The 27,974-nt window shown below is 60.2% G+C and overlaps 1 protein-coding gene across 1 annotated transcript in view; it reads left to right on the top strand.

The window, feature by feature from the left end:
* Positions 1–27,974, top strand: part of CACNA1I (calcium voltage-gated channel subunit alpha1 I) — a 103,187-nt gene that overhangs the window by 65,137 nt on the left and 10,076 nt on the right. Inside the window, exons 9-28 of the mRNA XM_060167156.1 lie at positions 1,464–1,900; positions 9,513–9,664; positions 10,334–10,519; positions 10,830–10,947; positions 11,659–11,814; positions 12,304–12,397; positions 13,065–13,267; positions 13,935–14,426; positions 14,796–14,896; positions 15,612–15,735; positions 16,040–16,108; positions 16,628–16,812; positions 17,266–17,392; positions 18,692–18,817; positions 21,195–21,284; positions 22,629–22,821; positions 23,356–23,507; positions 24,748–24,857; positions 25,457–25,590; positions 26,287–26,357. Of these exons, the coding sequence (XP_060023139.1) occupies positions 1,464–1,900; positions 9,513–9,664; positions 10,334–10,519; positions 10,830–10,947; positions 11,659–11,814; positions 12,304–12,397; positions 13,065–13,267; positions 13,935–14,426; positions 14,796–14,896; positions 15,612–15,735; positions 16,040–16,108; positions 16,628–16,812; positions 17,266–17,392; positions 18,692–18,817; positions 21,195–21,284; positions 22,629–22,821; positions 23,356–23,507; positions 24,748–24,857; positions 25,457–25,590; positions 26,287–26,357 (3,320 nt within the window). The remainder of the gene's footprint in view (positions 1–1,463; positions 1,901–9,512; positions 9,665–10,333; positions 10,520–10,829; positions 10,948–11,658; positions 11,815–12,303; positions 12,398–13,064; positions 13,268–13,934; positions 14,427–14,795; positions 14,897–15,611; positions 15,736–16,039; positions 16,109–16,627; positions 16,813–17,265; positions 17,393–18,691; positions 18,818–21,194; positions 21,285–22,628; positions 22,822–23,355; positions 23,508–24,747; positions 24,858–25,456; positions 25,591–26,286; positions 26,358–27,974) is intronic.

The raw sequence follows: 27,974 nt of genomic DNA, 5'->3' as shown, positions 1-27,974 counted from the left end.
GCAGTGCCCACAAGGAAGTCAGCCGGCATCAGCCCAGAGTAGGCGCAGCTGTGACGGTGGACGGCCCGGCTCCCCGCCGTGGAGTGAGGATGAGGCCGTGAGCTGTGGGAGCCGGCCACCCCCAGGCCCTGCCCCTGCAGGTCTCACGTTCTGGGAACCTGAGGTTCTCGGAGGCAAGCTGGCGGCCAGCCGTCCAGGCGTGGTCTTGGAGGCTCCAGGTGGCCCATGGGCTGGCCCAGCACGTGGACAGGGGAGCTGGGGGCGGGCAAGGCTGGCACCCCGCGTTCCTGGATGACGCGGGGAGGGGTGTTTACAGCTCAGGGCTTCCTGCTGCCGCCCATCGCCCTCTCCGTGGAAACCTCGTGGAGAGAAGCCCTAGACAGGCTTCTAGAGGGAGCCCGTGCCCCCTGCCCTGGGCCTTCGTGCCTCCCCCATCTCCCTTCCTTGGGAAACAAGTGTCAGGGGGCCCAGCCCCATGTACAGTTGGGCTGCGAAGGGCTTTGCCGTGACCTCCAGCACTGACGTGGCCCACCCTTGGGCTTCCGGCTGCCCCACCGGTCTAGAGGGTGACTGAGTCAGAGAGCCTTGTCCAGACACAGGGAGGTGTTTGGAAGCAAGTGTGGAAAGGGACGGTAGACATTACAGGTTTTTCTTTCCCTTTAACGTCATTTATTTATATTTTGCTCCTCAAGCCAAACCTGTGTATTCTAGGAAAACACAAACAAATATAAAGAAGGAACCAAACTATCCAGAAAGAGCCTCTCTGACACCCCTTTGAAATGGTTCACAGATCACAGAACGTGGGTCCAAGACCGGCCCAGCTTCTCGCCCTCTCCCTGGGCAGCTGGGGGGATGACAGCCCCCTCCCAGGGTTAACCCCGACTCAGCTGTGTCGGGGGGAGTCGTAGGGGTGGTGCTTCTAGAGCAAGGGCTTGCCCCTGCCCCGGCTCCACGCTTCCTCCTTGGTGATAGGCCGCCCACACAGGCGGGAGAATTGAGGAATGCCGAGGCCACCTTGGCTTCCTCTGAGGGGTGTCTACCCTCCACAATGGCCTTTTCAGCCGTTTTCCAAGCTCCATGATATCATAAAGCAGGACGGTGGGGAGGGGCTGGGGTTCCTGGAGGGTCTTGCAGTGACCACACTGGGGCCACGGGGCGGGAAGTGACAGGGCAGGACACGGCTCTGGGCTCATCCCGCGTATTAACCACAGGATCCGCCCCGTGGCCCCGGCGTGTGGGTGTTCCTGGTGCCAGCTTTTCCTCGGGGGCCAACGAAGCCCAGAGGGTGAAGCTGTTTCCCCAGGACCCATGAGCCCCTTGGCCTCCAGGCAGGGCTGGCGGCTTCCAGGCAGACCCTGTGGGCACACGCGAGTGGTAACCCAGGTTGGGCCGGGCCTAGTGCGCGCAGGGGCCGCCTCCTGCGGGACCCGAGGCACCAACCCCGGCCTCGGCTTCTTTTCCAGAGCTGTGCCCGCGACACAGCCCCCCGGACTCGACGCTCCACACGCCGGTGCAGCCCGTCTCTGCCATTCTGGCCTCCGACCCCGCCAGCTGCCCCCGCTGCCAGCACGAGGCGGGCCGGCCGCCCTCAGGCCTGGGCAGCAGCAACTCGGGCCAGGAGGGCTCGGGCTCCGGGGGCTCGGGCTCCGGGGGCTCGGGCGGCGGCGAGGACGAGGCCGGCGGGCCCGGGGCCCAGAACGGTGAGGACGGGGCCTCCTTGGAGCTGGAGAAGGAGGACGAGGAGGGGCAGGCGGACGGGGCTGCCTGGCTGTGCGGAGACGTGTGGCGGGAGACGCGAGCCAAGCTGCGGGGCATCGTGGAGAGCAAGTACTTCAACCGGGGCATCATGATGGCCATCCTGGTCAACACCGTCAGCATGGGCATTGAGCACCACCAGCAGGCGAGTGTCGGGAGGCGGGGCCCGCGGGGCCTGTCGAACGCCCGCCATCTGTCTGTCTTCCCCTGACCTGCATCCCCTTCAGCCACGTGACCCCAGTGCCCAGCCCAGGGCCAGGCACAGAGGGGGCAGAGCTCAGGGTCAACAAGTGACCGAATGGCCCCTTGGGGTGTGGACAGGGGGATGTGGTTCCTTTCCCTCTGAGCCTCCCAGCGTGGACACCAGGTCCCCCACAACCCATCCCCTGCCAGTCCCTGCAGACTCCTAACTTCCATTTGTCGCCTCTCCATGTGACCCTCCCGTCTCTTCTCTCCAAAATGGCTGGAGTGGTCTTTCCAGAGACTGGGAGTGCCCCTGCCCCCAAACTTCCAGAGCCCCCGCTGACCTTGGCAGAAAATCCAGACCTTTCCACTGATATTCAAGGCCCTTTGTGCTCCACCTGCAGCATATTGATACCTTCCGCAGGTGGGACGCCCTCCTGTCCCTCACGTCCCCCACTTACTCCCCACCTCACCACAGCCCTACGGCACTGAGGGGCCCCAGGGGTGCCCTGCGAAGGCTGTCCCCCATCTCCCTTCTCGGCCAAACCTGTGGTTTCTTCTGTCTTCAGCTCTGGGTGCGTGGGGCGCAGGGAGGGTGTTGGCTGCGTTGATTGGTGTGTCCCAGGCCCCCTAGGCCATCGGGGGTACTGCTGGGGGTTCACAGGTGAGATGAGATCAGAGAAAGGTTCCCCAGTGGGGGATAGCACATGGAGGAGGGCATGGCTTCTGGGAAGTAGCAGGAGCACTTCCCAGGGAGGATGTGTACAAGAGGGTCTTTGTGGGGACACAGGATGGAGGGCTCTGGGGGGTTTGCACAGATGTCCCCAATCCATAGGTCACACCCCGGGTGACAGCCTGGACAAGTCCAGCCCTGGATTCATTTGGAAATACATCATTTTCTGCCTCCCACTGTCCCCCAGCTGCTAGGTGGGGTCCCTCCCTTAAGCTGCACCCCTTTCCTATGAGGCACTCCGTCTGGCAGTTGGCGACCCTGAGGCCCAGGGAGGGGATGTCACTGGCCCAAGGTCCCATAGCCAGTCAGGGGCCGAATTTGAACCCACATCTTTGTGTGGCAAGACTGACACCACCGCAGAGTTTAGGGTTTTGACGCCTCCTTGGCTTCCCCGTGGCCCTCTTTCTGCAGGCCCCCCCTCCCCCGCTGTGCCCCGGGTGGGCCACACTCTCGTTTCCCTCTTCATTCGCTCACCAGGCACTGTCTTCATTCAATTTACTTAAATGCGGCCCCTGGGGCTGCCGCCACGCTCTGCGCGGGGCTGCCTGTCTGTCAGTTATTCCGGCTTAACTAAGTGTCTCTGGGGAGGGCTGGGGAGGCTGTCTGCAGGGTAAAGCTGGTGAGACAGGCAGGCTGGACCCCCTCGCCTAGGGTCCGGCCTTCTGGCCTTTGCCTGGCCCAGCCCCCCCGGGGACGGCCCCGCAGGGAACCTGCACTGTTGGGGTGCTGGCTCTAGCTTCTGGGTGGGGCAGCGCCAAGGGCGCCTGTCGCAGTCCTGCTACACCAGGGCCTGAACACCATCCCTGCCGGTGGCTTGTGGAACCAGCTCGCAAGAGCCAGTTTTCTCAGACTCAAGGATTTTGCAAGCCCATCGTTATAAACAGTTGGTAGCTTGAAATTGGCCATGGTGGGAGTATTTACACCATGGAAATTGACATACGCTGCCAATCAGGGCTGTATTTTTCAGAGGCCCGTTTGCCAGTGTACTGCTGGTTCCTGCCTTCCCAGCCACCCCTTCACGGCCACACACGGTGGCCAGGGTGGCTCCATCCTCTGGGTCCAGCTTCTCCCTCTCTCCGCAGCCCCAGCCTCAGGCCAGGCTATGGTCCCTGCCCAAGCCTCCTCAGGGTCTTCCTGCCTGGCCTGTCCCCCCTCACTTCTTCTGCCACGTCCTTTTGGGCAAACTTTTTTTTTTTTTTTTGGCGGTACGCGGGCCTCTCGCTGCTGTGGCCTCTCCCGTTGCGGGGCACAGGCTCTGGACGCACGGGCTCAGCGGCCATGGCTCACGGACCCAGCCGCTCCGCGGCATGTAGGATCTTCCCGGACCGGGGCACGAACCCGTGTCCCCTGCATCGGCAGGCGGACTCTCAACCACTGCACCACCAGGGAAGAGGGCAAACTTTCTAGCCTCCAGATGGGGGAGCCTCTTCTCTCTGGCACCGTAGGACCCCTCTTGGTTCCCCCACTGGGTTGCCCTCAGCAGGCGCTCTCTGCCCCTTCAAAGGATCCTCCCTGGCTTTCTCATCCACAAGCAGGTGCCCTAACTTCGTGCCCTTCCCGTCATAGGGATTGGCTCCCTGTCACCAAGTGCCAGGCCGCGAGCCAGCCTGGTGTATTGAGTCCTCACAACCATCCTCAAGACAGGTCTTAACAACCCTCCTCTGCCCCCCCGCCCCCGCCAATCCCGGCCACACTCTGAAGACCACCGCCAGAGAGCTGCAATTTGCCGCTCCAGGTCTGGGCTCCATCCCTGCTTCTGCTGTCGACTGGTAGGGTGGCCTTGGGCAAGTCACTTGGCCTCCTGCGGCCAGTGTCCCCCATCTGGAAACGGGCACAGAGACCCCCTACTCCCAGAGTAGCTGGGAGGGTTCGATGCGTTAAGAAGCCTGGCGCACAGTAGGTGCGCACTCGTTAGGAAAGATTTGTGAATCTTGTTGGAGCCTTACCCCACCACCCTCGGGGTAAGTTTACCAGCTGGCGTCTGGAGCCTCAAAAAATTAGTAATTAAGGAAAAAGTGAGGGGGAGGGAGGATTTAAAAAATACTCTCTTTAAAGCAGCTCCGAGCGGCAGCCATTGTTTGGCCAAGCTCTGCACAGGGCCTGCTTGTGGGGGGCGCGAGAAGTTCTGCTCCACACCCCTGGCTCCCAGACGCTGCTGGCAGGAAGCCCTCCGCCCCTGAGGTTGTTCTGAGCAGCCCCTGAGGTGCTGCCTGCAGAGGCCCAGGGCTGCCAGGGGGCAGGGAGAAAGGGGGGAGCTGGAGGAGAGGCCGGTGGACGCTCGCAGCCCCTCTCCCGCAGAGCAAGTGACCGCAGAGGGAGGCATCGTGGCGGCCCCTGCCGGCAGGGAGGTTGGTGTGGCCACCGGGTGGGGGCCCGGGGGGGCCGGTGGTGAGGGCAGGACAGAGCCTGGCATTGCTTTCCGGCTCCATCTGTGAAGTGGGGCCACCCCAGCCTCTGTGGTCACAGGTGCTCGAATGAGGTGAGACTGTGGGTGCCCGTGGTTTTAGGTGGCCACTGCTGCTAAAATCACGAGGGGGTGTCACCAGGTTCCTCGTGGCCACAGCTACTCCTTGCAGGGACTGGCCTAGGAGGAGGTGACCGGGGAAAGTGGGGGTCAGCCAGGCAGTGGCCTGTGTGCAACCCGTGAGGTGGTCAGATGGTGCGGAAGTCGGCATAGCCCTGGAGGGGAGTGGGCCCGGAACAGTCTGTGACCGAGGCTGCGTGACAGGCAGGTGGGCGGGGTCGGCTTGGGCAGCCAGATTTCTCTGTCATCATTTGCTGTCACATATCTTCCCGGTGTGATCCCCTCGGCAGCCCCCAGGACAGGCGGGGTGAGTGTCTTGTCCCCACTGGGCAGATGGGGAAACCGAGGCTCAGAGAGGCGGACTGCCTTGCCCAGCGTGATGCAGTGAGAAGCTGAGATGCTGAGGTTGAATTGGAGGTTCCAGGAGGCCGACGGGAAGGGGTGGGGAGGCACTGCTCCTGGGAGCAGGCTCTCTCAGCCCCTCCCTCTCCCAGCATTCGCCCGTCCCGGCCCATGACTCCTCCGGAGCTGCACCAGGCTGTCCTGGAGCTAGAGGATGCTCACCACGTCGGACAACAAAGAGAGGGTCAGGCTTTATTCTCTTTTCAGCAGTCTCAGCAAGTCACTGCCAAGCCAGATCTGGGGTGACTCTGGGAAGAGGAAGATGGAGTGGCTCAGTACCTGACGTTCCAGCTCTGTGAGGACTTAGGGGAGAGAGACACCAACATGAACTGCAGTTGGGGAAGGCTTCCTGGAGGCGATGGCACTGGAGATGGATCCTGAAGGACGACTGGGATTTCATTAGACAAAGGAGGGACAGACGCAGGAGCACGGGCATTCCTACGAAAGACCCTGAGCTCTCAAGGAGGATGTGCACATGGGGCAGGGCAGACAGCCCAAGAGGCCAGGGGCTGCAATCCATGAAGGGTCTTGAGACTTGCTCTATCCTTAGGGCAGTGGGGAGCCATGGAAGGCTTGTAAGCAGGGCAGTGACCTGTCCGTGCTGAACTGGAGCCTGAAGTCAGAAGAGTGGTGCAGGTGAGGGCACCTGGGCCACGGGGAGGTGGGGCGGGCCAGAGGGAGGACACCTGGGTTTGAGATCGAATTTTACCACTGCCTGGCTGTGGCCAGGGACAGTCACTTCTCTCTGAGCCTCAGGTTTCCTGGCTGTAAAATGTGGATGCTATAGGGTAATGTTTGAGCTTAGACAGGATAACCCGTGGAAAGTGCTCCGCACCGCCTGGCACATGGGAGGTGTTTCAGCACCGGCTGCCATTGTTATCATGAGGACGATGTTGGGCTCAAGGGGTCCCTGGGAGCAGCTTAGAGACCCCTGTCCAGCTGGGCCCTTATCTGGCCCTGCAGAAGTGGCCAGAGGCTGGGCAGCTGGGCCTCCCAAGCCTGGCGTCCAGCAGGGATGAGCTGGCCCTGCCCCTGCCCCGTCTCCCTCTGCTTCTGGCCTCACCTTCAGGTTGCAGCCCCTCCTCAGCGGCCCTGTATCCTCCTGCCTCTGGCTTAACCTGGTTTTTCTGCCCTTCGGCACCTCCTCTTCCATGGGGTGGGCCTTTGCCATCTCCAGCCACCTCTCTGCAGTCTCTGCCTGTCTGTCTGTCTGTCTGTCTGCCTGCTCTCTCTCACTTTCTGGCTCTGTCTCTGACTCACAGTGCCATGATCTTGGTCTTTCATTATGTATTTATCTCTGTTTTTCTCTCTGTCTTGTCTCTCCACACCCTGCATTTGCTTCTCACTCCCTGGGTCTATATTTGTCTGTCTATCAGTCCACCTCTCTTTCGAGTCTCTCTTTCTCCATCTCTCTCGTGGCTGCCCTGTCCCTCTCCACATACCACCCCCTTTGGTCTCTCACTCACTGTGTATTTGTCAATCTCTCTCTCCCGCTCGCTGTCTCTCTCAGAAAAATGCTCGTAGGAGTGATGGATGGTCCATTAGAAAAAGATTAACAGGTGTGCGCTCGACTAGAGAAACAGCTCTTGCGAGGGAGGAGGGGAGCAAGTGGGTGACCTACCTTTCGGGGAGAGCAGAGCTGCAGGCTCCGCATCTGTTTCAGGTGGGCGGGAGTGTGTGTGCAGTGCGTGTGGCCCAGAGCAGGGTGACTGCCATTACGGCCTGTCAGCATCCAAATCTTTCACCTCTGTTTTGGGGGGCTAGGAAATTGGTGGCTCTGAGTAGCATCTGGGCCCTGGCTCAGCCAGGGATGCCGGGCCCCAGCCCCTCCCCCACTGGGGGCCTCTCTCAGGGTCCCACTCCCCTTTTGGGACCATTCTGTGAGTCAGATGTAATTACAGATGGAAATGGTGCCTTCTCCTTTTATCTGGCCTTGAGAGTAGCCGGCAGTATTATTAGATTTCCCAGGCACCAGGCGGGAAGCGGGAGGGCTGGGTTGTTATTTTTTTCTCTTCTCCTTTTGGCCCAAGTGGAATCAAAGTCAGGTGCCTGAGGCCCTGTTGCTTGGCGCGGGGTGGGGGGGTGGGGCGTTGGGGGGAGGGTGGCTGGGCTGGGGTGGGCGGTGCTGATGCTGGGAACTCTCCCGCCTCCCAGCCCGAGTTCCGGCTGGTCTCTTTGCCTGGACAACCTTCTCTTCTCCCTGTCACCCACTCCCCCTCTCGGCTTTGAGGTGTCCCTGAGATGTCACTTTCTATAGGAAGCTGCTCCTGACTGCACTGCCCTGTTCCCCCAAACCACCCTCAAGTTCCCTCTGTTTTCATCCCCGCCGAGTGGTTTGTTAACTTGCGGATGGGCTTTGCCAGCGGAGCCTGCGCTTCTCAAGGGCAGGAAGAATGTGCTGATTCATTCACCGCCGCCCACCCCGGGTAGCACAAGCCCAGCCCCTGACGATGCTTGGGAGACCTGTGGAGTGCACGCAGTGATGAACAAGTGGATGCTGGATGGACGGGTTCGGGGAGGTGTGGGTGTGGACACCGGGAGAGCAGTTTGGAGTCTGACTTGGTGGCTCTGCCACAGCCTTGCCGGGTGGCTCTGAGCAAGGCAGTTCTCTTCTCTGAGCCTCAGTTTCCTCATCTGTAAAATGGAGCTGCTAACAGTGGCCTCACAGATTGCCTGTCAGTAACTGTGTTGGGGTCGAGCTCAACACGGGCACATGTTCAGGCCTAACAAATGGCCCTTCCCTTCTCCGTGATTCAGGCGGAGGGACCAGGGCTGGGGGAGGGGCAGGGAGAGAAGGGGCTGGAGCCTTGTACGGCCCTCATCTTACTCCATTCCCTCGATTTATGGATGAGGAAACTGAGGCCCGGGCTGTTGGGGGGAGGACCTGGAACCCCACCCCCAGTCGTGGCCAACAGGGTGGCCTGTTTCATACACTGGGGTTCCTGGCGTGGTCCCACTTGCAGGGGTGTCACCTACTACTAATAACCAGCAAGTAAACAGCTCCAGGGGCAGAGGTTGGATCTGCGGCCAGAGGGGCCAGTCTCCCTCTGAGCAGCTGGTGACTTTGACCCTTAACCTCTCTGGCCCTTCGTGTCCTCCTCTGAGAAGCGGGAGAAGTAAGCCCCACTGACCAGGTGGTCAAGTGGATTGAGATCCGTGGTGGCACACAGTAGGTGCACGGTCTCTGTCCTCCCTTCCCAGGGCAGATGGTCTCCAGCCACCCACAATCCTGAGATGGCCATTGCTAAGGAAGGAAGGAGGTGAGGGGAAGGCTGTGTAGGGAGGTCTGCACAGGCAGGGGTTAAGGGTGGAGACTTGGAGCCAGGCTGCCTGGGTTCAAACCCTGGCTCTGCCCCTTACTAACTGTGCAGTCTCAGGCAGGGGACTGGCCTTCTCTGAACCTGCTTCTTCATATGCATAATGGGCTCTCGTGAGGGACTAAGTTACATGACGCCTATGAAGTGCACAGGGCAGGTCCTGCACGTGCTCCCCAAATGGGTTAGGGTCGTGGGCAAACGGGGTTTCCGCAGCCACTGGTTTGCCTTCTTGTCTTTCTCTGTGTCTAGCCATGTAACCTCTGGCTTGTTTCTGAGCCTTAGTTTCCTTATCTGTAAAATGGGTATCATAATGTGGCCCTTAGTGTGCAGTACCAGCATCATTGCCAACTTGGTGGAAGGTTAGCCCCATGTGTTCCCATCTCAGTGGAACTCTCAAGACAGCAGAGATGAGGCAGAGCTGTAGGTTTCTTGAGGCCAAGTGCAGGGGGAGGATGGAGCTCTGGCAAGGACACTGACCTGCAGGTCATGGAGCCGGGGTGGCAGAGCCGGGCCTTCCCGGAGGTTCTAGAGCTGATGGGTATCCCGGCAGCCCTCTGGCCTGACCGGGTCCCCGTTCCCTTCCCCAACACCCCCACAGCCCGAGGAGCTGACCAACATCCTGGAGATCTGCAACGTGGTCTTCACCAGCATGTTTGCCCTGGAGATGCTGCTGAAGCTGGCCGCCTTCGGGCTCTTTGACTACCTGCGGAACCCCTACAACATCTTCGACAGCATCATTGTCATCATCAGGTGCCGACCCCACCCCCACCCAATCCCGCCCCTAGCCTGTGGGCCTAGAAACAGAACGGGGTGGGAGGGGGATTTAATGCACTGACCCCAGCCAGTAAATGAAGTACATAAGGTCAAAGGAAGCTAATTACACTGAAATACAGTTATCAAAATATTTGAAAATTTGTGATATAGCAGTGTATGCACTTCTGGATTAATTCATTAAATAGCAAGATACAGCAGTGGGTCCGTGACTACCATCATTCCAAAGAAAGGATGAGTATAAGTAATATCTGGAAACACCTGTATCGGCTGTCATGTGATAGAAAAGTATCAGTGATTTCGATTGGCCACGAGGTCACAGGAAGTGCTAATTTTCTGCTGTTTGTTGTTGACGTTCATAATCAAAAGAATGTTAAATCTCAAAAAGAGGTCAGTGATATTTATGCGCCATAGACTTCTTGCGGGGGGTGGTCCGTGGAATCCGGGTTCAGAGCCCTGGCTTCAGGGTGCCACGAGACGCAGTGACCTGTCAAACAATACCCATCGGATGAATGAGTGAACGAATGGAAGCTGTCCATCTCTCCGCCCACCTGGCCTCTCCTCCTTCCTTTGCCCTCGTCTCCTCCTGGCCTCCCTCTGACCCTTCCTGCCTCTCTCCCCTCCCCACCCCTGCCCGGCGGGCTGCAGCATCTGGGAGATTGTGGGGCAGGCGGACGGCGGGCTGTCGGTGCTGCGGACCTTCCGGCTGCTGCGGGTGCTGAAGCTGGTGCGCTTCATGCCCGCGCTGCGGCGGCAGCTCGTGGTGCTCATGAAGACCATGGACAACGTGGCCACCTTCTGCATGCTGCTCATGCTTTTCATCTTCATCTTCAGGTGAGTCCCGCCCACCCTGGGGCCACACCTGCAGGGCCTGCCGGGCCCGTGGGCAGAAACCTGGGGGAGTGTGGCTGGTTGAGCTTCTCCAGGCAACACCCCAGACCTGGATACGAATCCTGGCACCATCACTTAATCCCCTATGGCTCCGGGCAAGTACTGCCCCTCTGAGCCTCTGTGTTCACGTCTGTAAAATGGGACCCACACTGGCCCCTCCCATCTTAGTGGGTGGTTCTGAGAATGAAACAAGGTGGGTGGGCAGAGAGCTCTGTGTGTGTGAGTCCCCTGAGCCTCCTCTGTCTCTCCCCAGCATCCTTGGCATGCACATCTTTGGCTGCAAGTTCAGCCTCCGCACGGACACGGGAGACACCGTCCCTGACCGGAAGAACTTCGACTCCCTGCTGTGGGCCATTGTCACGGTGTTCCAGGTGAGCCCCAGCACGCGTCCATGGGTGTCTGGGGAAGGGAGTTCTCCCAGGATCACTTTTTGGAGGTGCCCCCAGCCTCAGAGAATCCAGGGGAGAGCAGTGGCCTGACAAGGAGGCCCCTCAACCCCGGCCTCCAGTGGCCAGGCTGGCGCAGCGCTGGCTCTGGGAGCTGGACTGACTGCCCGCTGACGGTCCCCGCCCCCTCGCTCCTGCCCTGAGACTGTGGGGTTAGGATTCTTCCCTGAGACTGTTTCCTCACGTGTACTGTGGCCATGGTTGAGTGGGTGTGTACACACAGGTGTGGTGGGGGCAGAAGGAACAAGGGGAGAAGGCAGGGTGGGCTTGTGCCCTGGGTGGTGGGATACGGTGCTGAGAGGGTGGGGCTGGGGAGCAGCCAGGAGGGAGCGCCGGTCCGTGGGGCGCACGTGTCAGGGCAGGAGTGTGTGACATAGGCCTTGAGGGTGTGGGCGGGCCGGGCAGCAGGAAGAGGTGTGCATGTGTGTGTGTGTGTGTGTGTGTGCGCGCACACACACACGCACGTGCATGATTCTGCGGCACTGCCCCCAGCTAGGGCCGTGGTTTTCGAGGACCCTGGGTGTGCCCGAGCGTGTGTGAGCGGATGCTGTAGGTGCTCATGGGCTGCGACGTGCCTGCACCTAGGGCACCCAGTGGGCTGGGGGGCCTGAGCTGTCCTCCCCCTTCCCCGCACAGATCCTTACGCAGGAGGACTGGAACGTCGTCCTCTACAATGGCATGGCCTCCACCTCCCCCTGGGCCTCCCTCTACTTCGTTGCCCTCATGACCTTCGGCAACTATGTGCTCTTCAACCTGCTGGTGGCCATCCTGGTGGAGGGCTTCCAGGCGGAGGTGACTGTGGCCCTGGTGGAGGAAGCACCCCTTTGGGGCCTGCACGAGACTGGGCGGGGGGTGGTCTGGATGGAGGAGGACTGCGATTCAAACATCTAGCAGGCAACAGGTCTCCAGCGGAGGGGGTTGCCAGTGAGGTGATGAGCTTCCCATCACAGGAGGCATGCAAGTGGGGGGGAGATCAGCATCTAGGATCCCTGCCTCTCCCCCAGGGGTGTAGGCCTAGGCTTCTCCATCTCTGAGATCCTAAAGTCCCCAAGATCTGGGATTCTGGATCCTGCCTCCTTCATTTTCTGAGGCTTTGGGGACGCTTACAATCAGGCAGATGTGGGTTTGTGGCCTAGGTCCTCGTTAGCTTCTCGCTTCCATTTTCTGAGCCTCAGTTTCCCCATCTGTAAAATGGGGGGGGTGAAAACACCCATTGAAAAATTCAGGAGGGAGGGAAGGGCTAAGCTGACTTTTGTTCCAATGTGAGGGACGGTCTCCCAGGGCGACGCCAATCGCTCCTACTCGGACGAGGACCAGAGCTCATCCAACATGGAGGAGTTTGACAAGCTCCAGGAGGGCCTGGACAGTGGCGGAGGTAAACGGACCTCCACTCGTCACCTAGGAGGCCAGGACTCTTCCCCAGATCTAGTTGGACAGAGGGCACAGCATCTGGTTTCCCCTCAAGCCAAGGCTCGGGACTGCTAATTCTCTATGGTTTCTTGTTTACGTTTATAATTGAAAGAATTGCTAAATCTCCAAAGGTCAGTGACATTCATGGCTCTCCTGAATTCTAGCCACAGGGGTGGCTGCAGCCCACCCTCACCCCTCCATACAGCTGGCCTGTAGCGAAGAGCCTTGGGCCTCAGGATGCCTGGGTTTTGTTTAGCACCACTGCGCAGCTTGGAAACCTCCCAGCCCAGGCTGTGTCCTTCTCAGTAACCGGGCTAAGCAGGCTCTGCCTTCTTCCTGCACTGGGCATGGGAGTGAGGTTCCTATGTTGGGTGAAGCTCGGAGCTGGCCCTGAACACAGAAGGCAAGGGATCCACTCATCCAAAAATAAAGCTGAGAGCCTTGCAAATGGGGCAGAGGGGAGGCACATGTGACGGGGTCCAAGCAGGAGGACTTCCTGGTGGAGGAGGTCTCTCCAGAAAAACTCTTCATTTCTGTTACTGTCCCTGTCTGTTTCTTTGTCTCATGGTTTCTTTTGCTCTTGTTCTGTCCTCTTGTCTGCTCCTCCCTCTGTCTCTATCTGAACCCTCCAGATCCCAAGCTCTGCCCAATCCCCATGACCCCCAATGGGCACCTGGACCCCAATCTCCCACTGGGTGGACATCTGGGCCCCACTGGGGCTGCAGCATCCGCCCCCCGCCTCTCGCTGCAGCCAGACCCCGTGCTAATGGCCTTGGGCTCCCGCAAGAGCAGTGTCATGTCACTGGGGAGGGTGAGCTACGACCAGCGCTCCCTGGTGAGTCCTCGTGGGGTGCTCTGGTTGGTTACTCCCTGCTGGGTGTGTGCTGAGGGACCCTGAGAAGTGTCTGCCAGTCCAGCCTCAGACTGGTACCTAGGCTTAGGGCACCAGACTGCCCAGCCAGAAACAGGCAGGGACCATGTCTGTTGCTTTCCTGGGTGCCCAGGGACAGAGCAGGACCTGGCAACAAGGAATGAGTGAGTGAATGAATGAATAGTGCCAGTGGGTCTGGTGTAGAGAGGTGGGTTTTTGTTTTAGCAGCGATGTGTAGGGTTAAGAGCTGGGCCTTGGGGTTGGGCAGACCTGAGCTTGTATCTGGCCTCTGCCACTGCCAAACTTTGTAACCATGACCAAGTTACAGCCCTTCTTGAGCCTCAGTTTCCCTTCCTGTAAAATGGGAAGATGCCCTGACTTACTGTACTGTTATCAAGGGAAGGGAGGTGGCAGGAGGGACATAGCCACACAGGGGAGGTGCCCATGTGTCTGTAGATGTGGATGGAGTGAGAGGCAGAGCAAGGAGAGGACCTCTGGGGTCTAGCCCCTTCTGTCCCCCACTGGCCAGGTGGGCAGCCCTCTTTGGGCCTCAGCAGGTGTGCAGGCTCCCTTCAGTCACAACCGTGGGTGTGTGTGGTGGCGCTGACCGGAGCCCCGGGCTTCCTCCCAGTCCAGCTCTCGGAGCTCCTATCACGGGCCGTGGGGCCGCAGTGGGGCCTGGGCCAGCCGTCGCTCCAGCTGGAACAGCCTCAAGCACAAGCCCCCATCGGCGGAGCACGAGTCCCTGCTCTCGGCGGCAGAGCGCAGCAGCGGCGCCCGGGCCTGCGAAGGTGCCCGGGAGGAGGGGCCGCTGCGGGCTGCGCCCCCGCACGCCCTGCACGCCCCGCACACCCCGCACGCCCACCAAGCGCAGCATGGTCCCCACCTGGCGCACCGTCACTGCCACCACCGCCGGACGCTGTCCCTCGACACCAGAGATTCGGTGGACCTGGCCGAGCTGGTGCCCGCCGTGGGCACCCACCCACGGACTGCCTGGAGGGCGGCAGGCCCGGTCCCCGGGCACGAGGACTGCAATGGCAGGATGCCCAGCATCGCCAAGGATGTCTTCACCAAGATGGACGACCGCCGGGATCCCGGGGAGGACGAAGAGGAGATGGACTACGTGAGTGCGCGAGGCTCTGGGGGCCACGGAGGGTACCACGAGGAGGTCAGCTGGGACGCAACGGGGAGTGGTCGAGAGGTGGCGCTGGAGTGGGAGGGACCGACAGGGGTCCCGCCTAAGGGGGACCCTGGCCATGGGGAGAGGGCTTCAGGTGGGTGAAAAGGGGGCGGGGCCGGAACACCTCTGAGCTGGGCCCGCCCCTGGGAGAGAAGCCGTCCCTGACCGCCCTGGGTGGGGTGGGGGTTCTGGTCTTGCTGGGAGAGTTCGGAGGTCATCCAGCGGCCCCACTTTGCTGGATGGTCAGGGTGGGTGGATATGAGCGGCTCTGGGCAGCGCTGACCCGCCAGCACCCCGTCCTCCCCTTGCCAGACTCTGTGCTTCCGCGTCCGCAAGATGATTGACGTCTACAAGCCTGACTGGTGCGAAGTCCGCGAGGACTGGTCTGTCTACCTCTTCTCCCCCGAGAACAGGTGGGCAGGGCCAGGCTCAGGGTGGCGTTAGAGTAGGGGGTTGACAGGTTTGGGAGGGAGAGATTTCTGGCAAGCCAAGCAGGGCCATTGGCAGGGCGCGGTGGGGAGGTAGTGGGCGGGCCTTCCGGCCCTGTAGTGGGGGGTCTGCTGGGGAGGAAGGGGTTCGTGTGGGGGCTTTCCTGGGCATCTCCTCTAGTCTAGGCCATCCTGTGCTGGGCACCAGGTTGGATAAATCTTCCGGTAACCTGGGGTGCTTCCATCTGGAGGGGGGCATCCGAAGGCTTCCTGGGGGAGGAGGCCTTTGTGCTGGGCTTTGGAGGCAGACAGCGTTCTGTAGATGAAGAAGGGGTGGTAAGGAGGGGGAGGCTGGTCCAGGTGGAGGGAGCAGCCCGAGGGAAGGCCTGGGGGCAGAAGCTGAGGCTATCAGACAATGTGTCCATGCAGCCGGAGGACAAGGCTTAGAGATTCGGGCCAGTGTTTGGAAAACTTTGCCAGGGCTAGGCGGGTGCCAGGAGCTTGCAGTGTGGTCAGCAGAGGTGGCTTCAGGTGGGCATCCTGAGCAGAGACCTAAAGCCGCCCCCTGTTGTGCGGCCAGAGAAAAGAAGGGTCAGCTTCCTCCAGGCCACCCTGGTTCTCATGTGTTCCTGGGGCCTTCCTCCTGGCCAGGGTAAGGGGCAAACTGACACTCACGTGGCCCCCTGCCCACCCTGCCCAGGTTCCGCGTCCTGTGTCAGACCATCATCGCCCACAAGCTCTTCGACTATGTCGTCCTGGCCTTCATCTTCCTCAACTGCATCACCATCGCCCTGGAGCGGCCCCAGATTGAGGCCGGCAGCACCGTGAGTGGCTGGGGCTTTCGGGCGGTGGAAGGAGCGCGGCAGAGGGACAGGTCCCCAGGGCCTGCTGAGGGACAGCATGCTGGGCTGGGAGGGTTGGAGAGCCCAGCGATGCTCTCCATGGAGAGCCATGGAGGGGGATGCCATGGAGGGGGATGCCATGGAGGGGGATGTGGCCGGGAGCTTGCCTCTGGAGAGGGGCCGCCTCCTTGGACTGTGAAGTGGCGGCGTCTCCTGGGTGCCCCTCGGCTGAAGGCAGACCAATCCCGGGAGACCCTGGATCCATGGCATCTCCTGGTTCTTTCAGGAACGCATCTTCCTCACTGTGTCCAACTACATCTTCACAGCCATCTTTGTGGGCGAGATGACACTGAAGGTACCTGGCTTCACCTGGGACCTCTCCTCCCCCTGGCCCAGCCCCGCTCCGCTTGTCACTCACCTGCCCCTCAACAGCATTCCACAGGTGGCCTTGGAGGCTCACCCCCACTTGGTCCCAGCCACTGGGTTGGGCTCCTAGGACTGGGGAAGGCGGGATGCGGTCAGCTTCGTGCCCGCTGCCCAGGAGCTCACAGCCCATTTCCAGTGTCGTGAAGGTAACCTGCTGGAGGTGCAGGGCACAGCGGTAGGGTTCTATCTAGGATGTTTGCCAGAGCACATGGCTTCAAATTGGGTTAACCAGATGTGCAGGGAGAAGGGAATGGGGCGCTTCAGGGAGTAGCTCCCTGGGTAGAGGGAGACCTATAGCCCGCCTTCAGAGGGGGCGGCAGGGCACGTGTCCGCTCCAGCCCACTGCTCCTGGCTCTCCCACGCCTACCTGGCTCTGCCCCTCGCCCGTCTGATCTCGCTCCACCCTCCCGAGGAGTCTGGCTGACCCCGCCCATCGCCCCTCCCCCAGGTGGTCTCTCTGGGCCTGTACTTCGGTGAGCAGGCGTACCTGCGCAGCAGCTGGAATGTGCTGGATGGCTTCCTTGTCTTTGTGTCAATCATCGACATTGTGGTGTCCCTGGCCTCGGCCGGGGGAGCCAAGATCCTGGGGGTCCTCCGGGTCCTGAGGTTGCTGCGCACCCTACGACCCCTGCGGTGAGGACCCTCGCACCCGAGGATGGGGGAACCCTGCACTGTCCAGGGAAGCCCCCAGGGTCTAAGTGAACCCCTCAGTCTGGCCACCCACACCCACTCAGTCCTCCATAGCCTGTGCCCAGCACCAGCTGAGCAGGGCCAGGGTCACACCTGTGGGCCCCGCTCCTGGGGGAGGAGCCTGGAGCAGGTGCTGGAAGGCGGGGCTGAAGGTGGCCCCCAGGGCTGCTACCCACTCCCTGTGTGTCCTTCGTGGCTCACTGCCATCTCTGGGCGTTAATATCTAGAGGAGGGTGTGGTGTGGATCCCAAGGGGTTGGGGTGAAAGCACAGTGCCTTGCTGTTCATGTAGATCTGGAGCCTGGGAGCCTCTGCTCTGGTGATTCTGGGCCTAGCAGGGGTTGTCTTCAGGCCTGGCTGACGGCTGACGGTACCCTCGACCCCTTCTTGCCTGCAGTGTCATCAGCCGGGCGCCTGGCCTGAAGCTGGTGGTGGAGACGCTCATCTCTTCCCTCAAGCCCATCGGCAACATCGTCCTCATCTGCTGTGCCTTCTTCATCATCTTCGGCATCCTGGGGGTGCAGGTGAGGGGCACCCGGGCTGGGCAGGGCATGGGGTGGGCTCTGCAGTCGGGGAAGAGGCTCCACACTCCTGCCCAGCTCTCCAGACCTTGTGCCAGGTGGCCCTGGTGGAGCAGCCATGGTCCCTGCCAGCAGTTAGCTCCCATTCCAGGGAGGGAGACAGACACGGCCCAAATGGCTGACTGCAAGGCAGGCTGGGTAAATGGCAGCCCAGGGGTGGGCTGGGGACAGTGGGGAAAACGCCTGAAGGAGGTGGCCTTGGCACTGGGCCTTGAAAGACAGGAGGTTTGGGCAGGTCACGGCGGGGGGGAAGGTGTGTCAGGGGCAGATGGGCAACGTGTGGGGAGGTGGGACCAAGCAGGGCACGTGTGGAGAGAGAGCCCCGGGGCTACGGCTGGCATGGAGAGATGAGCCGGGCCGAGTGGGGAGAGACCTGGAACGGCAGCTAAGGAGCTGGGGCTTGGCTCCTCTGGGGTAGGGGTCATGGAGGGTCTCTGACCCAGGCACGGCCTTGAGCTGACTCAGATTTGGGGTTGGGGCCCAGCCCGGGTGTAGAATGAGGCCTCGGGGGGGACAGCGAGTAGTGGGGCAGATAACAGAGTGTGTGCTGGGGGGTGGCAGAGTGACCTGGGCCTTCTGCGGTCTGAGCTGCTGCTGAGACCCTATCTCTTGAGGGTCTGAACCCTGTGCTGAGGCCCCCAGGCTCCCCACCTGGTCCTGTGTTTGGGGCTGTAGGTTTGGAGGAACCCCGTGCACAGGGGTTGCTGAGAGATTCACAGCGTGGCCTCCTGGGCAGAACGGGCTTGGTGTGGACCCTGTGTGGACAGTGGCCTTGTCCCTTCCAGGCAGTTGACATGGAGAGGGCTTGGGTCCCTAGAGAGGGTCCCTTTACGTCTCTCTGTCTCTCGGGGATGTCCAGGCAACTTTCTCGCATGGAGTCACTGCCCAAATCCCCAGTGTGGGTACTGGTGTCTGATCTCTGGGGTCTGTGGAAGAGCTAAGAATCAGACAGACCAGGGTGTGAAGCTTGGCTCTGCCCCTTCTTAAACCTCAAATGACTTTGGGAAAATCTCCTGACACCACCGGGCCTCAGTTTCCTCACTCGTGAGATGGGATGCGAGCAGCCCCGCTTCCTGCTGGGGGACTTGGAGAGACGGTGGGATGGAGTGGTTGGCTCAGGCCGTACAAGGAGGAAGTGACCCCAAGGGGCGGGGCCCTCTTCTGATTTGCACTCCCCCCCCCACCCCCTGGGAGCACTGGCAAGATGGTCACTAACCCTGTGACCCATGTCCCTGCCCCCAGCTCTTCAAGGGCAAGTTCTACCACTGTCTGGGCATAGACACCCGCAACATCACCAACCGCTCCGACTGCGTGGCCGCCAACTACCGCTGGGTCCACCACAAGTACAACTTCGACAATCTGGGCCAGGTGAGTGCCCCCTTCTGCTCTTGACCGGACCCATCCCCGGTGGCTGGGGTGACAGCTCTTTGGTGCCGACAGCCCTGGGATTACAGACCAGGCTCCAGTCCCCCCCTGCCAGGGCTTCTGCTTTGCGAGCTTTGATTTCCTTTTCTGCAGAATGGGTAGGGGTAGAAGTCACTTCGCAGGTAGCGTGAGGCTGAGGGACCGTGAATACAGAGTGTCCAGCAGGTGCCTGGCATTTAGGAAGTGCTTTAGTGGACATTGGTTCCTGGCCCCCACCCCCTGCCCGGGGGGGTGCCCAGACAGGCATTTTTGGAGTCAGCCAGACCAGGTGTGAATCCTGGCTCTGCCACTTACTATAGGTGTGGCCTCTCTGAGCCTCAGTTTCCCTGTTGGTAAAATGGGAATGTTACAGGCCACCATACAGGCTGTGGCAGAGACTAAAGTGTATCAAGCTTCTGGCCCAGGGTGGGTTTCTTCTCCCATCACCCATCTCCTCTGGTCCCTGCTCCAGCTGGCAGGCAGGCCCCTGCTCAGTTCCTGCTTTGCCCTTGGTCCCCTCTCCTGGGGGCCTTCCAGGCTTGGCCATCTGAGTCGTGTCCCAGATGAGAGCCCCCAGCTGACTGCCTCCAAAGAGCTCCCCCTACCCCCAAACTGCTCCTGTTTCTTGAGGGCCCACCTAGGTGACTGGGTATGACCAGCCTGGGAGTGCCTTCCCCAGTTCACACAGGAAGGGAGCAAGGATCCAACTCTGGGTGGCCCAGGGCCCGGGCCTCTCTGCTGAGGACCGTCCAACTGTATCCACGGAAGCGCTCATCCCCAGGGATTCCACCCCCCGGGCCCCCTGGGAAAGGAGCTGTGGGGCCTCCGAGGGGCAGTGAGTGGCCGGGAAACGGGGTCAGGAACTGGGTCCCAGTTACCCCACCCCTCCAGATTCTCCAGAAGTAGTACATGTTCAAGTTCTTAACAACTCAGTGGTTGGTAAGACAATGTTTTATTTTTTTAATTTAAAAGATTTTTATTTTGTTCTAAGTTTTAATTATTCATTTGGCCGCACCACACAGTACGTGGGATCTTAGTTCCCCGACCAAGGATCGAACACGCGCCCCCTGAATTGGAAACGTGGAGTCTTAACCACTGGACTGCCAGGGAAGTCCCGAGACGATGTTTTAAAAGAGATGTTCCAGGAGCTGAGGGAAAGCCACTGGGGGCCCTTTATGATGGTGCTCCTGACTCCCTGACCTCAGCGCCAGGCCCAGGCCCGGCCGCTACGGAGCATCCCCAGCTCTTTCCCGTTCTGGGCATGCTTGATGCCAGGCTGATGCCCGGGGACCCCTGAGTAGGGTGTTCTCAGCCTGCAAAGCCACGTGGGAGGTTACGGCATGGCCTGATACCTTGGATTCCTTGTGGGGCCATTTATCAGCTGTGTGTCCTCAGGCCAGTATTGACCCTCTCTGTGCTTCAGTGCCCTCATCTGTAAATCGGGATCAGTGACAGCTGGTCTGTGATTCCAAGGTCCCAGGCTGTCTGTACTTCAGGCCTCTGTTATCCAGGGGCTCACGGGGACATTTGCCCCTTGGTGTGTGAGGGCTCCGTGTGCCTCTCTGGCAGGGAGGGCTCCCTCTTTGTTCCCTGCCCTGCCCTCCTCCTGGGCCTGAGCCCTTTCCGGGCAGCCCTCAGCACCATTCCTGCCTGGAAGGGAAGAGGATGGGTCTGTGCCCTGGGTGGGCCTGAAGGAGGGGCCAGTTCAGGGCAGGAGACCTATCCTGAGGATGCTTCGGCCTGCCGTCTGTGTAGGAGCCTTGGCTGGCTGTCTCCTGGGCATCACCTCTGTTTCTAAAATCTGTTAGTTGGAGCAATTATTGCCATTTACAGGCAAAGAAGCCGGGGCCCAGAGACATTAAGTCACACAGCCAGTGAGTGGCAGAGCTTGGGCTGGTCCTGATTTCTCTCACGAGCTCCTGTTTTCAGGTGCCAGAGGCAAGCTTGGCGTGATGGTGGCAGGGTCCCGCATGTTTGTCAGGAACCTTCCAGTTTAAAGTCTCCGCTGACCCTCCCAGCCAGCATGGCAGGCAGTCACTGAAGTGTTAGCGCCGTTCCGTGGGTGAGAGGAAAAGGCCTCGTGAATTTTCCTGTGCAGTTAATTTCAGAGCGGAGACTGGAGCCCAGGACTCCCGGCCCAGTCTCACTCTCTTGCAGTGCCTGCAGGGCTTATGGCAGGCCCGCAGGGCACCCTCAGAGAAGGTTTGTTGGTTGAGGACACAGCTCTGCCCTGGACTTGGGGAAGGTCTTGTCCCTCTGCCTCCCAGAGCTGTGGAGGGGGCAGACGCAGCCCGAACTGCCTGCGCCCATTGCCCCTGTACCCTTTCCTCCCGGGTTCCAGGCCCTGATGTCCCTCTTTGTGCTGGCCTCCAAGGACGGCTGGGTGAACATCATGTACAATGGACTGGACGCTGTTGCTGTGGACCAGCAGGTGGGCGTGGCTGGGCCAGGTCCGGCCCGGGCAGTCGGGGAGGGACACGGTGTCTTTGGGGCCCCGGGGTCTGAAGCTGGGGTTTCCCACTGTCAGCCACAGCCCGCCCCTCCTCGTCCTGGCCTGCACCCTGCCCCACGAGGGCCGCTCCCTGGCTGGTGTAAGTCACTGCTCTGTCTGCCTCGCTCTGTGCAGGGCGAGCGCTGCGAGCTGGCCCCGCTAGGAGGGCTGCAGAGCCCGTGTGTGGAGAACTGAGGGTGTGGGAGGAGGCGGCTGGCGCGGGGAAGCAGGGTGGGAAGGTCAGGAAGACCTGTGCACGCCTCCGGGGGTGGAGCGTAGCTGAGCGCAGTGGGTATCAGTGAAGGGGTTAGAGCGAGGTGAGCTTGCGGGAGCTTCGCGGGGCTGCTGGGTGAGGATGGATTTAGGAGTGGGAGGTGGAAGGGGTCAGGGAGGAGGCTGGGCCCGAGAGGAGGCCTGAGCCCTCGCTCCCAAGATCCCCCTGAGAGTGGGGATCCCCTCTGGGGCTAGGCTGGGACTTTAGGCAAGACACGCGGCTGACCAGGGTTGGCAGTGTCATGGCTGTGGGGGCCACGGGAGAAGGAGCAGGGAGATTGTCTTGGTCACGACAGGGCCCATTCAGTGAAGGAATCGGGGCTGGGGGCAGCGCCTAGGACTGTAAGCAGGCTCGGGCTCTTGGCCTCTCGGGCCTCACCCCGTAGACGCTAGAGCTGGAGGTAGAGGTGGGACTTGGGGATGTGGGGGGAATAGAGCACGTGGAGACATCCTCCTCCACTTTTTAGTCTGTACCCTCCTGCCTGCCACCCCTACCAACACACACACACACGCGCACACACACACACGCGCGCGCGCGCGCACACACACACAGACTCCATCAGGGTTGCGCTCTCTCCTCTGCTGGCTGCTTTGCTTCCTGCCTTGTTTCTAGATGGATGAATAAATGGGTGAATGGTTGGATAAATGGACGGATGGTGAGTGGATGGATGGGTAGATGGAGGAATGAGTGTATGGATGGAGAGGTGGGTGGGTGGGTAAATGGACGGATGATGAGTGGACGGATGAATAAGTGGATGGGGGACGGATGGATGGTGGGTGAGAGGAAGAAGACAGATGGCGGGGAAGGGGAGGGCTCTCTTTGCTGAGCACCATACTTGTGCCAAGCAGGGTGGGCACTTCCTACCTCTGCCTCCTTCAAATCTCCCAGCTGCCCAGGAGGCTGCTGCCGGTGCCCCCACCGCACGGAGGCTCGGCGAGGTGGGGCGCGCCCTGCACGGTGGGCCCCCCGGTGCCCGAGCAGCCTCCCTCAGCCCCATCTGGTCCCCGCAGCCGGTGCCCAACCACAACCCCTGGATGCTGCTCTACTTCATCTCCTTCCTGCTCATCGTCAGCTTCTTCGTGCTCAACATGTTCGTGGGCGTCGTGGTGGAGAACTTCCACAAGTGCCGGCAGCACCAGGAGGCCGAGGAGGCGCGGCGGCGCGAGGAGAAGCGGCTGCGGCGCCTGGAGAAGAAACGCCGGAGTGAGTGGGTGACGCGGGGGGCGGGGCTCAGGGGCCAAGGCCAGGGCGTGACCCCGGCCACTGGGCCTTTGCAGCCAGAAGGGAACAGAGAATATGGCCCCCAGGCCCCTGGCCTTGCCCTTCCCCCAGCATCCACCTGTCCAGGTGACCTGACTCCTCTCGGTGTCCGCCCAGAGTCTGATGGTGACCCCACTGCCCACCTGCACGAGACCCTGGCAGCTCAGTCCAGGAAGAGGGCAAGGGCAGAGCCTTGATGCCCCGCCCCCAGCAGACCGGACCCCCCACGTGGGCACGATGGGGAGAATCAGCGCCCTCTCTGCCACCTTCCCTCACGTCCTACCCCTTTCCCTCAAGGCGCCCTGGCTTGGGGGAAGAGACCTGACTCTGATTCCCAGGGCCTGGGGCAGACTGGCACCTCTCCCCCTGGCTTCCTCCTGCCCCTCCACCTCGCGCTCCGTGTGCTCTGCCTCCACCGTGGCCCCAACCCTCTGTGGTCTGTGCCGCTCTCCCCCTGCCGCCCCACACCCCCTGCAGAGGCCCAGCGGCTGCCCTACTATGCCACCTACTGTCCCACACGGCTGCTCATCCACTCCATGTGCACCAGCCACTACCTGGACATCTTCATCACCTGCATCATCTGCCTCAACGTGGTCACCATGTCCCTGGAGCACTACAACCAGCCCACGGTGAGCCCGGCCTCTGGCCCGAGGCCACGTGGTGGGGCTGGGTCCTCAGCAAGGCCCCACCCCAGGGGCTGAACCGTCCCCACCGGGGGTCCTGTGCTCAGGAGGCGCAGGGCCTGGTAGGACAGAGGAGTGAGAGGGAGAGGTCACTCGGTCCTGGTGAGCGGGGTGGGGCGGGGGTGAGGGCAGGAGGGATGGCATTTGGACCCAGCCTTGAACATGGGTGACGGTAGCTGTGGTATGTTCAGTGTGACTCTGCAGGACACACTGCAGATATTAACTCTCTAATCCTCACAACAATCCTAAGGTGTGCCTGGGGGAGGCTTTTGTAGATGAGGAAACCGAGGCTCAGAGAGATAAAATGTGCTCAAGTTACTCAGCCAGTGAGCGGTGGAGGCAGGACTGGAGCTTTGATTTGCATTCAGGGCCTGCCAGCTGGCTCCACCACTACGGGGCATGTGGAGCCTGGGGGAGGGGCAGGACCGCTGGGGGCAAACACTGCGGTAGGAGAGGTGACCAGTTCCCAGCTAGTTGCAGGCGGTGTGCGTGAGGGACACGTGAGGGGTACGTAGGGGCAAGTCTTCTTAAAGACTTACTGGAGTGGGGGAAGGAGGGGAGAGCAGAGCCTTCAGATGAAGAATTAGTATCTTATTTTAAATGGTAGGAGAGGAATATTATAAGTGCAGGGAAAAGGAAGGCAACCACTGGTGGAATGGAACAGTAATTGTAGAACTTCTAAATTAACATGAAGAAATAGAATAGTAATAGTTCACATTTACCAAGTATTTATTCTGTCCGGTGTTGGGCTATTACCTCATTTAATTTTTATAGCAACTTTCTGAGGGGGGTGCTATTATCATCCCCAATTCATAGATCAGAAAACTAAGTCCCAGAGAGGTCAAGTGACTTGCCAAGGTTACACAGTGAATAAGGAGTAAGTGCTGAGTCTGGATTCAAATCTAGGCAGTCTGGTTCTTAACCACAACCCTTAACCATTACCCCATACTGCCTCCATAGAGTGGCAATTGGACCAAGCCAGCAGAAATAAGGAAAAGAAAACAGCAATGTAAAGTAAATCGTACACATTAAGTAAGGTGGAAAGCATGAAAGTAGATATGTAAATCATTGCATTAAATGTGAATGGAGTAAATTTTCCCCTTAAAAGGCAGAGATTTTCTGGCTGGAATAAGGTGGGGGACAGGTCATGGGGCCTGGATCATGCTTCTCTTTGCTGCCCCTGCAGTCTCTGGAGACAGCCCTCAAGTACTGCAACTACATGTTCACCACTGTCTTTGTGCTGGAGGCTGTGCTGAAGCTGGTGGCATTTGGTCTGAGGCGCTTCTTCAAGGACCGGTGAGCAGCTGGGCTGGGGCAGCAGAGAGTGGGCTGCAGGATGGGGAAGCAGTCCTGACCTCTGGGGAAGCCTGGAGCAGCTGGAGGAGGGGAACCAATAAGTGTCTGGCCACTGATGGCCAGGGACCCCAGGTGTGTGCTGCCTACAGCCCTGATGGGTGCAGGGCATTCTGCCAAGCCCTCCTCAGCTCATCTCTTGTGGGTCTTCCATACCCCACAGGCAGAGCAGGCCATATCTCATGCTAGTCCTTTTCAGAGGGAACACATTGGGCTCAGAGAGGTTGATGGACTAGCCCAAGGCCACACAGGGGGAGCATCTGGCTCAAGATTCAGACCTAGGAGTCAGAGCCCATTCCTCTTTCCCCGCAGAGGCCAGAGATGTTCATTTAGCCTGGTCAGCCTCTTGCTTGAGGGATCAGAGGCTGTGGGGGGCAGAGAAGGAGCTGGAACCATTGGGATCTGGAGGGGCTGTTAGGGATCCCCTTGGGCCACGGCAGGAGGGTGGAGAGCTGGGAAGTTCCTCCCAGCTGGGGCGTATCTAACCTCGAGTGCCCCTCACCCTGCTTCTCACTCCTGACCTCCTCTGCCCGGCCGCGAAGGTGGAACCAGCTGGACCTGGCCATCGTGCTGCTGTCGGTGATGGGCATCACGCTGGAGGAGATCGAGATCAACGCGGCGCTGCCCATCAACCCCACCATCATCCGCATCATGAGGGTCCTGCGCATTGCCCGGGGTGAGGGACCCGTGGGGGAGGGCTGCGGGGCAGCACGGGCCTCCTGCTGAGCAGGGGAACAGGAGCCAGGAGGAGCCCATACTTGACACACACTCAACCAACCGTCCCGTGGGCACACACGCACCCTTGTCCTGACAGCTCTGTACTGCACCCTGCACACCCCCTCCATATAACACCCTGGTCCTTGTGGTCCAGTCTCAGGTTCGGTTGAAAGGAACCCAGTGCAGCTGGGAAGACACTGGGTCCTCACCAGCATTTCTCCAGCACTGCCTGGGACGCGCTGTCCTTGAAATCCTCTTCCTTCTCCCAGAAGCCTCCCTTTCTCCCCAAGGCTGTCCTCACACTTCTTTCAAAAGCCTCCTGCCTCAATGCTCACCCTTCCACCTGCCCTGCATGTTGCCCCCAGATTCTGAAGTGGTGAGGGGGCAGGTGGAGAAACTCAGCAGTAATACTGGGGCCCTCTCCAGCCAGAGGGAAAGGGAGAGACCCCAGGGCCACTCACGCGTCGGTCATTGTGGCCTCACTGCCCTGTTCAGCTGAACCCACGTGCTTGTAGTACAGCATCGCAGAGCTGTCGTCCTTGATTTCACGCTCCTCCACTTTCTCACTCTCCTGCATTCACACACGAGCACATACGTGCACACGCCTGTCCCCACTGGCCCGGGCTGAGTGGGCCGGGCTGGGTGTCGCCCACAGTGCTGAAGCTGCTGAAGATGGCCACGGGGATGCGGGCCCTGCTGGACACCGTGGTGCAAGCTCTGCCCCAGGTAAGAGCTGCTCCTGTGGCCCCTCTCTGGGGCCCTGGGGCGCATGGGCCCTGACTTCCCTTCTCTCCAGAGCTGCCCGGAGCCAGGGCAGAGTCCCACCTCCGGAGAAGCAAATGTGAGCCAGGGGCTGTGAGATGGGCGGGGTCCCCTCTGCTTCTTTTTCCCTGACTCGCCAAGCGCTTGCCCACGCCTGCTGTGTACCGGACCCTGGGCTGCCGCTGAGCGCCCATGTTCTGCCCTGAGGAGTCACCAGCCTGGAGGGGAAGACAGAGGCCTCAGGGCGGTGTGGGGAGAGGCCCTCACACTGGGGAATCAGGGAAGGCGTCAGGGCACTTTGAGCTTGACCTTGTAAGGTGGCTTGGTAGGAGAGGTGGTGATGTGGATGGAGAGGTGACAGATATGACATTCTAGGAGGGGACAGCATGAAACCCTGACCTGGGTGAGAACCCTGGGAAGTTAGGAAAGCCCCCCACATTGGTGACCGGAGGGGAGATGGGTCAGGGCCACAGAGGGTGCATCTTTCGTCCTCCTCGGAATTCTGCAGTCCCAGGCTCCCCTCCCCTCAGTGTGGTCTCACCTCACTCTGAGGTGAACCTCATATGCATTCATTTATCCATTATGACTCACCTAGTCTTAAGGAACTTTAAGTGTCTTAAAGTAAAAGGCACGGATACAGCATGCTAAAAATGAGGATAAAAGATTAACAGCCCAGGGCAGGTGAAAGCAAAGCTAACCCTCTCAGGAACCTGGGCTAGGGATGTTAATGAGTTCCGTTCTTGAGTTTGGTGTGAGCTTCCCAGCAGCCTAGCTGCAAAGGGAAAGTGACACGGCTTACAGCAGGTCTGGGTGGAAAGCAAGGGCCTTCGTTCAGAGAGCTGTGGTCTTTCCTAACATGAAATCCCTTCAGAGGAATTTGTCTCATGGGAGATGGGGGGTGAGTGCTGGGCTGGGGGGTTAGGGTGTAGACAGGAAGTGGGTTGGAGCCCAGACTCAAGCCCTTTTGACCTGTGGTCAAAGCCTCATCCCCGGTGAGAGCCTGGGTGTGTGACTCAGTCTCTCGTGCCTTGGTTTTCTTGCCTGTGAAATGGGGGATGGTATCAGCGCTGACCTCAAAGGCGTGTTGTGAGGTTTAAAATGGTTAAAGCTTAAAAAGCCCTGAACGGTGCCTGGATCACAGGAAGTGCCAGGTAAGCGTCTGCTAAGGATGGAAACGGGGGTGGCGAGTGTGCCCCCAGCCTGTCTGGCCTCCTTGCCCCTTCCCCTACCCCTTTCCCCTTGTTCTGACCCCTGGCCATGCTAGGGTGGCTCCCAGGCCAGCACTGAGTTGGCATAGGGCACGTGGAGATGCCTAGGAGGTCCCAGCCTCGAGTAGGAGACACGTGACAGTGATTATACTTTAAGAGATGCGTGTGCCAAGAACCATGCGGTATTGGGGTGAGGGGCTTACCCCTCAGCATCTGCTAGCTGACCCTGGACATTTCCTGGGTTCTGTGTAAAGTGATACGAAAATGAAACTTCAGCCCCATCCTTCCAGGCTTTGCCTCAGGCACTCAGAGGGAGGAGGCATCAGGGAAGGCTTCTCAGAGGAGGTGACCCATGATCTGGGTATTGGGGGTG

The sequence above is a fragment of the Lagenorhynchus albirostris genome, chromosome 11 (assembly GCF_949774975.1).
Source record: "Lagenorhynchus albirostris chromosome 11, mLagAlb1.1, whole genome shotgun sequence".
Taxonomy (NCBI): Eukaryota; Metazoa; Chordata; class Mammalia; order Artiodactyla; family Delphinidae; genus Lagenorhynchus; species Lagenorhynchus albirostris.
This window is presented reverse-complemented; position numbering and strand designations above follow the sequence as displayed.